Source organism: Neodiprion lecontei, chromosome 6 (assembly GCF_021901455.1).
Source record: "Neodiprion lecontei isolate iyNeoLeco1 chromosome 6, iyNeoLeco1.1, whole genome shotgun sequence".
Taxonomy (NCBI): Eukaryota; Metazoa; Arthropoda; class Insecta; order Hymenoptera; family Diprionidae; genus Neodiprion; species Neodiprion lecontei.
Window position 1 is genome coordinate 4926875 of NC_060265.1, and position 11399 is coordinate 4938273.

At 37.2% G+C, this 11399-nt stretch overlaps 2 protein-coding genes across 4 annotated transcripts; one reads left to right on the top strand and one right to left on the bottom strand.

Moving 5' to 3' along the window:
• Nucleotides 1–397: 397 nt before the first annotated feature.
• LOC107225948 lies at nucleotides 398–6006 on the bottom strand. Of its 2 annotated transcripts, XM_046742512.1 has the most exons (5): nucleotides 5788–6006; nucleotides 5522–5668; nucleotides 5267–5344; nucleotides 4496–4856; nucleotides 398–4288 (listed from the first exon to the last, which is right to left on the bottom strand). In XM_046742512.1, exons 1-5 carry the CDS (start codon nucleotides 5923–5925, stop codon nucleotides 1908–1910), a joined length of 3105 nt encoding a protein of 1034 aa, XP_046598468.1. In that variant the 5' UTR covers nucleotides 5926–6006; the 3' UTR covers nucleotides 398–1907. The 2 variants fall into 2 exon arrangements, with proteins under 2 accessions (XP_046598468.1, XP_015522084.2); XM_015666598.2 differs by having other exon boundaries at nucleotides 398–4856.
• Nucleotides 6007–6414: 408 nt separating this feature from the next.
• On the top strand, nucleotides 6415–8264 carry LOC107225927 (elongator complex protein 4). Of its 2 annotated transcripts, none has more exons than XM_015666567.2 (5): nucleotides 6415–6795; nucleotides 6863–6898; nucleotides 6964–7577; nucleotides 7698–7910; nucleotides 7991–8264. In XM_015666567.2, the coding sequence occupies exons 1-5, from the start codon at nucleotides 6675–6677 to the stop codon at nucleotides 8102–8104; spliced, it is 1098 nt and encodes a 365-aa protein (XP_015522053.1). In that variant the 5' UTR covers nucleotides 6415–6674; the 3' UTR covers nucleotides 8105–8264. The 2 variants fall into 2 exon arrangements, with proteins under 2 accessions (XP_015522053.1, XP_046599019.1); XM_046743063.1 differs by having other exon boundaries at nucleotides 6415–6788; nucleotides 6837–6898.
• The last annotated feature ends 3135 nt before the right edge of the window (nucleotides 8265–11399 follow it).

Consider the following 11399-nt stretch of genomic DNA (forward strand, 5'->3'; position numbering starts at 1 on the left):
GTAAAATAAAATTAGGGTGAGTATTTTTGATAACTTTTATTTATTCCAATGTAAGTAAAATTATCTGAACAAACGATATACATATACTTTATACATATTTATTTCAACTAGCTTTTCATTTTTAATCATCTTCATTTTACTATTGGCTTGCAATATTACATATGATATTTAAAAATAGTATGTAGCTTAATAAAATATTTTTTGACAAAGAACGGATACACCCTGTAGTTGGTAACCGTCACTCAAATCAACACGCATCATTTATTTCTATATCAGTTAAATAATAGTAATAAAGAATCCTTAAACTTTAGAGTACAGTATTTTATATTTGGGAAAGTCATTTTCATTATTATCCAACTCGACATTGCATAGTTTATTATTCACAAATAATATACTCGTATTTTGTTTTCCGGATTAAGTGGACATATACATAATTCTTTTTTTCTTTTGTCTTTTTTTTTTTCAATTACTTTTTGCATATTTGTCTGATCCGCTAGAGCGCATATTTCTATCCCATGGGGGTGTCCTTCATGATTAAAGTTCGTAATATGTATTATTATTCTCGCATCATAAAATGACTGAAAATATTATATACTCGGGGCAAAAAGTAAATAACGCTGCATAAACAAGCCGTGCACATGAATTAGAGAAAATATTCCGGGAAAATCGAAATCAAATTTTATGCATGAAATTTTAACGTCGGATAGGAAAAATCTTCAAAAAATGTTAATTGTTTCTAGGAATGGAGTGGATTCGTACGAAATTAATGAAAAATGAACACTGAACTTGTGTTGAGAGAATTTATGCAGCTGTCATAAATTTAGGTAAGAATCCATTGCGTCTATTCCTCTTCATTTCCGTTAAAAATGCGTCCGATGGTGTTTCGATGTAATTACATTTTATCAAATTTTCATTCTCATCTACTCACTGTGATGTTCAGTTTCAAAATTGTATTTCACAGCAAATCATAAGTCAGTTCGCTCGTTTTCGCGTTAGATTATTTTTAACGAGAACGGAATTGAGAACTGACGTTCAAAAACCTTACTAAATTCGACACAAGTGGTTTTAGTCACTGAATAACAAACTGACAAACTATTTTTAAACTTGTGTACGGATACGATTAGATGTGCCGGTGAGAGAAACAATCTCGAATCAAAAGTTACACCATTTCAATCTAAAAAATTAATATTATGAGTTGTATAAACAATTAACGAATTACAAGCTTGAAATATTAACAAATATCAAACAATAAAAATATAAGAACATAGAAATGTATATAGTAATTTATTTTACTTGTTTTCAAGAATTTCGAAAGTTTTGTATATGATATTCACTCCTGAATTCTGGTTTTTCAATTACTTGAATAAGAATAAGTTGTTCTGTATTCAATAATTTATAAATCAACGAATTTTTAATGGATAAATTTTTTAGCAGCTTTTAAAAAAAATATTTATTGCTGTTAATATCTATTCAAAGCGATGAAAGATTTTCTTGATGAACAAACATCATGAATCGGCCATTTTTGTATCGAGATGACATTTTCTATTGCAGTTGTAAAAAGTAAAAATACATAATACCAATATACCAGAAAATTATAAATTCACGCGCAATACGTGAGCAATTTCATAAATTTGCTATTGACATGAAATGTTGAATGGCAAGCAAATTAAAAAGAAGAAAAAGAATTAAAAAAAAAAAAAAATTATCATGTGATAGATTATACTACAACCCAGCGAAAAAGCAATGTTGAAATCCTTAGAAAGGTGATACATGCACTGATAATTATACATATTGCCTATTATACAACAGGAAACATGGTCTTTTTGAAAGACACCCTTGTATTTGGTATAATTTAATCACGTTATTAGTGAAAAAATTTATCATCCATATGCTTATGTACATTCTATTCAATGACTTTCAACGTGTGCCTGAAGGTCTTCAAGAGTGAGGAACGGTTTCTCACACAAGAAGCAAACGTGAGCGTTACCATTATGCATGTCAACATGTTCCGAAAGTTCTGCTTCAGTTTTAAATGTCTCATCACATATAGCGCAGAGAAATTCTTCGCGTATTATCGACCGTCCTGCCGATTCTTTTTCCCACTTCGCTATAGCGAGCTCTTCTTCGTGAGACTGCATATGGAGGGCTAACAATACTTCGGATGTAAATCCGTTTGTACATTGCTCGCACTTAAACATTACCTCCAACTTTTTGTTATCACTTTCGCTGGTTATATTTATTAGATTCGGATTGTCGTCTTGGTCATCGCAGAGATGTTTTTCCACATGAGTTTCCAGGGCATCTTCATTATCCAGCGAATCGCCACAGATTGCACATTGATATTCTTCTTTCCCAGAACCATTATCTTCTTCGCTTTCATCATTACAATGCTGCTGCAGATGGTCTTTTAGTATTTCTTGGTCTGTGAACTTTTTATCACAAACAAAACATGTGTATATCTCTTTGTCTGTCGCAGGCTTTTCTTTTTCACATTGCTCTATACTTATGGTATTCGAATCAGCTGCACGTTGAGCTACCGTTCCTTGGGTACTAGTAACATTGACTACGTTTTTACTACTTTCGCCAGACTCAATGTTGTCAATATTAAATTCTGATTCGTCGTGAGTCTCCAGGTGGGTGACCAACAACTTTTCTGTTCTGAAAGTTGAGTTACAAACGTAGCATTTGTGAAATTTCGCTGTTCGGCAAGTGTGGATTCTAACTAATCTTGCGTCAACTACCTCGTGACATCGCTTACAGCGCATCATACGTCGTTTCTTAGGTTTTGGAACAGCGTCAATACATGAAACTGTCTTATGAGATGTGGTATGTTCTTCTTTTTCGTGTAAGGTAGCAAAACTTTGTTTACAGGTATTGCATGAATATTTAGATTGATTCAGTTCCTCCTCGATATTGTATTGATTTTCAAAATCTGTGGAAAACTTCACTCTCTTTGTTCCCAATTTATCAGTTACAGACTGCAATGGTAAACTTTTGGTTGTTGTATCACATTCGACAGTTTCACAAATTGCCTTCTTAACTTGTTTAACATTAGACAAGTCATCAACATGTCTCTTGCGCAATGCGTTTAGAACTTCATCAGATATGGCGAAATTCTTACGACCTCTAGGACCACATAATTTTCTTCTTTGGGGCTCGCTTGTTTTTGAAGACTCAGAGATCGAATTCAAATTATTTTGAATTTCTTTTGGAGTGGAAGTTACAGTTCGATCGTCTGAATTCACAGTATCATCAGATTCAACAGGCATTAGCTTGAACGTTCGATATTGTAGTGGAGAGTCATTCTGTCTGTCGTTGTAAGTTGCATTTCCATCTTCAATATACGAGTTGTTAGATTTTTGACTTTCCATGGATGGGAAATTATTTATTTTATACCTCTTCCCTACTTTGTTTATATCCAATCTCATAAGCAAGACTTTAGGTTGGAATATTTTTGAACGTGTTGCTGCTTTGATAAATGCTGGTGAAAAGGTTGATGATTTTTGATTATGAAGTGTTGTTACCTTGCTTAAGGGGGTTTTTTTCAATTTTAAAGATGTCTCGATATTCTTTCTAATTGCTTTTTCTACAATTGCTTTCAGCTGCTGATCCAATGTTTGGAAAGAGTCTTTTGGCTTGCTATTCACTTCGTCAGTGCACGGTAGTACATCCTTGTGCGATAGCCTGTCCTTCATATCTTTTTCAACAAAAGCAGCTAACTCAGCCTGAACCTTTTGCAAGGCTTCTAATTCTGTACCCTCAACTTCAATATTCAAACACCTTTCAACATTTCTTTTGTCGTCATTATCAATTATTGATTTTGGGTTTATTCTTCGGAGTTGTACAGCATCGATGATATCTGTGTTACGCTCCTGACTGTTTTCATCCATGTTTGTGCCGTTACCATCCAGAGAAGAGTTTTTCGAATCAGATTTTATATAATGATGTTCCGAGAGGACCAGTGTTGACGTTACAATGTAAGTAGCATTTCCAACTTCAATCTCGGATTTAATTGGTTGTGGGTTAAAGATAGATAAAATGTTGGTTAGACTATCATTGCTTCCTTCCATTGTTTTAGATTGTGAGTGCAGAACGTGTTCCTTCAATCTTGATTCGTTTAAAGTACAGCTGTTCTCTTTTTCATTCGCAGCTTCTTCTTTCTCATTATTTGTTTCAGTACTATTTTCGTTTCTTGCAGAGTTTTGTACATTCCTTGCGTCACTCGTCGAACCTTTCTCAAGCGTTATTTTCTTTTGATACCTTGTTTTGTGTTTGTTCACTCCGGAATCTGTTTGAGGAATTAAAATTGCATCGCTATCGTATTTAATGCCGTATTCACCTTTCATATCTGTTTCTAAATTTTTCAAAGCTTTAGCTAATCTCCTTTGTTTCACAACTTCTTTATCCGCGTTTGTCTTTGCGCGAGCTTTTTGAACTGGTGATAATTTCGAGTCATTATCTGATATAATAGAATCAGTATCCGAAGCATATTTACCCGTAGCAGCCAGAAGAGCTTTTTTCCTCGCCACCCATCGTTTGGTTGATGCTCTTCGCTTTGCAGTAGTCCTACCACGTCTCCCTCCAAAATGTTTAATTCTCATAGGAACCAATGTAGGCTTTGGATGGAGTTCCAATTCCTGAGATTTGGATTCTACTTGATTATTTTTCTTGCTTTTATCATGTTCGGGCGTTGATGATTTTTGATCTAGCATCGCTGTATCTTCTTCTTTGAAGCTAGAAGTTATTGGATCATCCTCTGGTATAAACATATCCCTTAATTCAGATTGATCAGTAACATATTCCACTCTTGTGAACTCTAGAGGTGCCACTGGAATATTGATCTTCTTAACTTTTTTCTGTCGACAAAAAATATCTCTTATTCAGCAGACAAGATTTTGATATAGTAAACTAGAGCCTAGTAATTTTCACAATCACGTGATCCAAAAATAACGTGACTGAAAGTAACTGTGTTAAAGTCAGATTTTGAAATATCTGATATGAATTGTAGAAGTATGGAACTTTATGATTAGACTTCAAGTGTAATTCTATTTATTAGGTTTTACTGCTTTTATAAGAAAGGAAGTGATAAATAAGGAGTATTGGGAAACCTGAAATACGTAAACGAAAACGTTAAGGTCCCTTGGAGATGTAGAAGTTAACAGCCGCAGCTGACTTGCGATCAGCCTAAATACATGAGCGTTACTCAGCAGCAAGTAACCATGCGGCTGCCAACTTGAACGTAAATCTCCAGCACAATACCACTCACCGTGCCAGGATTTTCAGACAAAGTTTCCGTTTCACTTGCTTGTAAACCATATCTTCTCTTAGAATTGTTAGATTCCAGCTGTAAAAGACGAATAGCTACTTTCAGTTTATGAAAAAATTATTTGGTTACGCAGGAGTTGTACGCGAATCACATATAACGATGTTTGAGTCAAGCGTTGAGTTTATTTTGATTGTCTTTGTCAAAATAGGACAGGTATGTTTATTATTTCAATGATATGGGTAAATAGATACTTACGGTGGAATCATTGATCTCACTAGCATCCAAATGGGCGAGCAGCACTTCATTCGACTTGATGAATTGTTCCTTGAATTCGTTCCACATATCCAACTTATATAAACAGAGGTGACAGACTTTGTTAGGTAGGTCATCATCTTCCCGTATCTGTGGAAAATTGGAGATTCGTTTGAATTTTTCAATATGCATTCAGGGAGTAAAGCCACATCCAGAGTTTTTGCTATTTTATAGAATTACAATTTAGTGAGTGGATATATACAACATACAATGATCGAGGTGCACTTGGTTATGTTCTCAACTTTTGGAAGCAGTGTATCTTCGAAAAGGTAACTCATGTAACCTTCGTCTCCGAGGCAGAGACGACACTTGGTGTCCACGTCAAATATCTTTCGTTTATTTGACATTTTGCATTGATTTTGATCAGGAATTATAACCCCAAACTACCGCGTATCAAAACCCAAGAATTAGACTGAAGTGACGCACTTGCGGTGCGATGGCGGGGCGTTGCATCGTCTCTACAATCGACGCGCCTTAGAGACGCGCCAGTTTCAAATTTCAAAGTTACAATACCATACATGCATAGTTGATTAAACATATTAATGTCTAAGAATTGAATGACGTATAACACACATATTTTCACCTTATATAATACTGAAATCTATAAAATTAATATATTGAAGACTATTCATGTATCGGAATAAGTAAAAACAGACTAGTAACAACTTCAGCATCCATTTCATTGTTGACACAGTTGGAAACGCCTGATAATATGCAATAGAATGTACGTTCAGATGCGGCTGGATTCGAATTTTGATTCGTTCAGGATCTCATCGATGAATAATCGAGTTGCGCAGAATCCAACTTTAACATTTGCGCAGCTTCATACCGAGAATCCAATGCGATTTACCCGATTCACCTGTGATTTCATCGTGTCGTGAAAAGGCCGTTTGGAATGAAGATTAACTTGAAATGGAGTCACATGTGGCACTAACCAATAGAAACCTCGCTTTTCCCGCGTTTGTGGTTGCGTTTTTACCTTCGAAGTAACCTCCTCAGAATTTCATGATGTATCTGTACTTCATACAAGGCTGATTTCATCGTTCATAACCTCTACTAGCACGCGTATAAGATTCGAATATTTTTAAAGCAAATCATGACAAGTAGTATTCAGCTTGCTAAAAGTAAAATCCCTTTTGTGCCAGGAACAAAGCCTTCAATCCAGAATGCCCAGCTTCTCGTTTCGACGGGCGTTCCTTCATTGGACCATGTAATCGGTTTGTATATTTTTAAGGTTAACTCAAACCTCTGTAAACAGTTTTCGAAACTGTACTGTAATTACAGGTGGTGGTCTGCCCGTGGGAACGATCATCCTCATAGGTGAGTTCTGCCCTTTTAAAGGACATTTCAGAGTCAAGATTAATTATGAGAATTACATTTTACAGAGGAGGATACCTATGGCAGTTATGGTAGAATTATTCTCAAATATTTCATGGCGGAGGGTGTTGTTTCCTCTCACCAGCTTCTTGTTGCATCCCAGGATCTGAAACCAACACAGCTTGTGGCTGAATTGCCAGCAGTTGCGGTCGACTCAATCACCTGTCCACCGCCACAGGATGAAAAGATGCAAATAGCTTGGAGATACCAAAATATGAGGAAAATCGATACCTCACCAACAGGAGGACAGCCCTTTGGACACTATTATGACCTCACTAAAACTATCAACAAGAATATTGTAGAAGCAGCCAGCATCAAACACTGGGATGGAAGTGATGTGAGATACACGGCAGAATCCTTTGGAAACAATGCTTATGTTGATCTGCTAAAAACTGTTCAGGAAAGCATAAAAGATGGCCAATTCTCAATTTCAAGCGAACCAGAAAAAAGAAATATTCTTAGGATAGCAATTCATTCCTTGGGTTCAAGACTCTGGTTAAATGAGAAAGAAGAAACTATGACCGGTGACCTTTTGAAATTCTTCTATTGTCTAAAATCTCTTCTTAGGAACGCATATGCGGTTGCTATGGTCACAATTCCAGCTCATCACTTTGACAACTCCGTACGTTGACATTTATGGAATTAATTATAGATCATGGCTTCATTTGGTTATGCTCATAACATTATTCTACAGCTATTTGGAGTCTTGATAATATTTACATGATGAACTATTCTTTCATAGGATGCAGTGGTAGAGCGGACAGAACACTTGTCAGACATAGCATTGAGGCTGGAGTCTTTTGCTGGATCAGCTAAAGAGGCGAATCCTATATTCAGCGATTATCACGGCCTATTACACATCCGGAAGTTGGGAGCGCTGAATTCCTTGGCACCCCATTACCCAGAATCCGTGGATCTTGCTTTTAAGCTTCGTCGGAAAAAATTCGTTGTTGAGGTGCATACACATGAATTTGGAAATTTCTCCGGAATTCAAGTGAATGAATCGATTTTAGAATAGGGAACTGTTTGTTTCAGGTGCTACATCTACCTCCGGAATTGCCAGGTACTGCTCAAAGGGAACAAGACGAAATTGTGCCATTAGCTAGGGACTGTAGCAGTGGGGCAAGAAAAAGTCGATTGGACTTTTGAGGTGTTACCTTGGGTGGCGAAAGTTGAAAGTTTCTAACATTGAGAAAAAATTTTCACTTCTTGTATATACTGATAATTTATCAAAATAATTTTGTAATTTCTTCGGAGACGCTCTTGAGCTAAAAACAAGATGAATAATAAACTATGATTAATAAACTAAGCTCAGATTGCGTGGTCATTTCACAATAAAGGGCTGTGATGTAAGATATTTTTCACTCAGCAAAAGTAATGGTCTATGTATGGAGTGCATGAACTTGTTCAGAATGACTCCTTCGGAATAATTATGATCAAGCCACCAACCTAAAGAGAAACAAATTCAAAACAAATGTTCTTTCCAGCCGTATATTTTCATTTTTTACTTGATAAATAATATAACGACGTGTCGAATAAATTACAAGACTAAAGTTAGTAGAGTTTAGAAAAATAATTGTTTGAGGCGATGAGTTCATCTACCATAAACACGACAAAAATGTATTTCGGTTAGTTTGTCCACTTGACATTTAACAACATTCTACAATCGCAAAATTTAGGATCATGAACACTGTCATCAGTAAAACCGGCAGTTTTTGCTTACTTATGAATGATTGTGAGCGCTGGGTCATGAAAATCGATTGGACATACGCTGTAATAGATTCACGAATATTCTACGGAGTCAAAATTTCTCGACTTACTGCAAACAACGGATATAGAGTTACAGCCGAAAAACGAAGAACTTTGTGCGTCATTTCTCTGCTGTTGGTCCTACGCTCTTTTCGCTGCGTTTTCTGAGTTCCTGGGGGCCCAGTTAGTCAGAAAATGGTCGTACGAATCGAATCTGAGATCAGAAATTTTCAGTCGAAAAATGAAGAGAAAGTAAGGCTAACCCCTTTGCATTTTTGGCAAAAATTTCGGCGATTTTGGAAAGTGCTGGAATAAATTAATTGTGGCACTATTCCGACGCAATTCTGCGAGTGAAATCGATGGGGCGCAGTTCCAATACGCTGCGATCAACGCATCAAAAGTTACAGCCAAAAAACAAAACCTGTGATTATATGAAGCCTTACGTAATGTTTTTGATGTGTTCTTATACTGAAAATATTCATTGCTATTCCAGGTACAACCCGAGGTGGTTATCGGTGGTTGTTCGAGGTGGTTGGCGATTGTTGGAGGTGGTCGGAGGTGGACGAGGAGGAGGACGAACTGAACTGAGTCTCAAAGCCCTGTTAACACAAAAGCAGCTATTCGATAGAAATTATAGTTTATAGTTTACACAGCCCATTGCATGATATTTCATTATAAATACATGTTTCAATGTATTTAGGAATAATTTATCAAATATACAGAGGTCATGTGCTTATAATAAATGAATTGATTCGACCGCAGTTTGATGTATTCATTAGAGCTTCAACAATAAACTTAAGCTTTGTTACTTCTTTTATTTTATTATGGATGATCAAAAACATTTCCGACTATTCGTGCTGTAGAAGCATGGGGATTAAACCAAATGTAGCAAAAGATTAGAAACAGTGTATGTAGAGTACGGGTATTTTTCTAACAATGCAAACACGTGCCGCTAGCTTAGTTTTGACATATCTAGAATACCACGCCTTGCGAATTAGCTTTCCAGACAGAGATGAATGATGAATTTTAAGGACTGCATTATCGTTGTTGAATACTCTATGCCTCATGGGAAAAGAAAATCTGTAACGACAAAATTGATGCACCGGATCATCGTCGACTTTAACTTTTGAAATGTCCTACCATTTTCGAACACCTCCTACCTCCCCCTGCCACCTCCAACCATCAATGGCCACTTTCGACCATCCCCTATCACCTTCTGCCAGCGCCGACCACCTCCTACCATTTCCGAACACCTCCAACCATCCTATTTATCTATATTACTAGATTAGCTATGATATGAAAAGAGAAGAATTATTCATTTCGAAATGAGATTCTATTCGACGCGCGCTCGATGGGTTCCATAACATTAGTATTCATAATTATTCCAACAACTTTTCATTTGCTCTCTCGATCTTGAATTTTCATAGGCATAGAATCGAAACGTTGTTTTAGCTGGTCGCAAGTGAAGTATCTGCGTTGGGTGGAGGAGCAGAATTGTTTTTCGAAAAGCATTCGGATGGAAAAAAATTCAGAGTAACTGTAATACATCACGGATGCGCTAATTTTGAACGAGATGAAATGGATGCTTCGTATATGAGACGGTATTTAACGCTGCGTAGTGGTTTAAAGACCTAGAAAGGTGATAGGGAGAGAAAGAACGACGCTTCTTAACACTTCGAGTGTATTTTAACACACATTTGAAAATACGAGCGAAATTTTTCATCATCCAACTGTCGCAGAACGGCAGCGTTATTGGCCGACCCGTATCTTCAGTCAACGGCTGACCATCGAAGGGCCTGGCCGGTTGAGTCTGGAATCGGCAGGAGAGATAAGGTGTGTATTTCTTGTATGAAATGTGAAAGCTAAAGTCATTATACATCATATCATATCATCATACTTCATACATCATACATCATACATCATACATCATACATCATACATCATACATCGTACATCATACATCATCATACATAGTATCAAAGTTCGAAACCATAGTTTGGATGTCGGACGTTCAGAAAGTGACGTCACCAATTCAAAATCAGCTAGCCGAATTCCTCAGTCGGGAAACAACCGCGCAGTAGAGCGGACGCATGAGAGTCGCGCTCCGCAAATTTCGAGTACCGGGTTCTCAACCTCACGGATCCCGCGCTTCGGGTCCGCTACGTATTTCGAGTACCGGGTTCTCAACCTCCCGGATCCCGCGCTTCGGGTCCGCTACGCGGTGAAACTCGACTTCCAGGATAAGCGCTCCGTGGTTCCTGGTTCACGTTTACAATAAATTATTTCAATTCGTTTTTCGCGCAACCCCAAATTCGGTAGCTGTCAGTCCGCTAATAAAATTTCTCGACTTCCAGGATAAGCGCTCCGTGGTTCCTGGTTCACGTTTACAATAAATTATTTCAATTCGTTTTTCGCGCGACCCCAAATTCGGTAGCTGTCAGTCCGCTAATAAAATTTCTCGACTTCCAGGATAAGCGCTCCGTGGTTCCTGGTTCACGTTTACAATAAATTATTTCAATTCGTTTTTCGCGCAACCCCAAATTCGGTAGCTGTCGGTCCGCTAATAAAATTTCTCGACTTCCAGGATAAGCGCTCCGTGGTTCCTGGTTCACGTTTACAATAAATTATTTCAATTCGTTTTTCGCGCAACCCCAAATTCGGTAGCTGTCAGTCCTGTTCAAGGTATAACCTGAGG

Coding starts and splice junctions, on each gene's coding strand:
- LOC107225948 (XM_015666598.2), bottom strand. CDS start 5,925: ATGTCAAATAAACGAAAGATATTTGACGTGGACACCAAGTGTCGTCTC. Junction 5,345..5,521: donor GTGAGATCAATGATTCCACC/GTAAGTATCTAT, acceptor CGTCTTTTACAG/CTGGAATCTAACAATTCTAA. Junction 4,857..5,266: donor TGTCTGAAAATCCTGGCACG/GTGAGTGGTATT, acceptor TTTTGTCGACAG/AAAAAAGTTAAGAAGATCAA.
- LOC107225927 (XM_015666567.2), top strand. CDS start 6,675: ATGACAAGTAGTATTCAGCTTGCTAAAAGTAAAATCCCTTTTGTGCCA. Junction 6,899..6,963: donor GGGAACGATCATCCTCATAG/GTGAGTTCTGCC, acceptor TACATTTTACAG/AGGAGGATACCTATGGCAGT. Junction 7,578..7,697: donor CTCATCACTTTGACAACTCC/GTACGTTGACAT, acceptor ATTCTTTCATAG/GATGCAGTGGTAGAGCGGAC.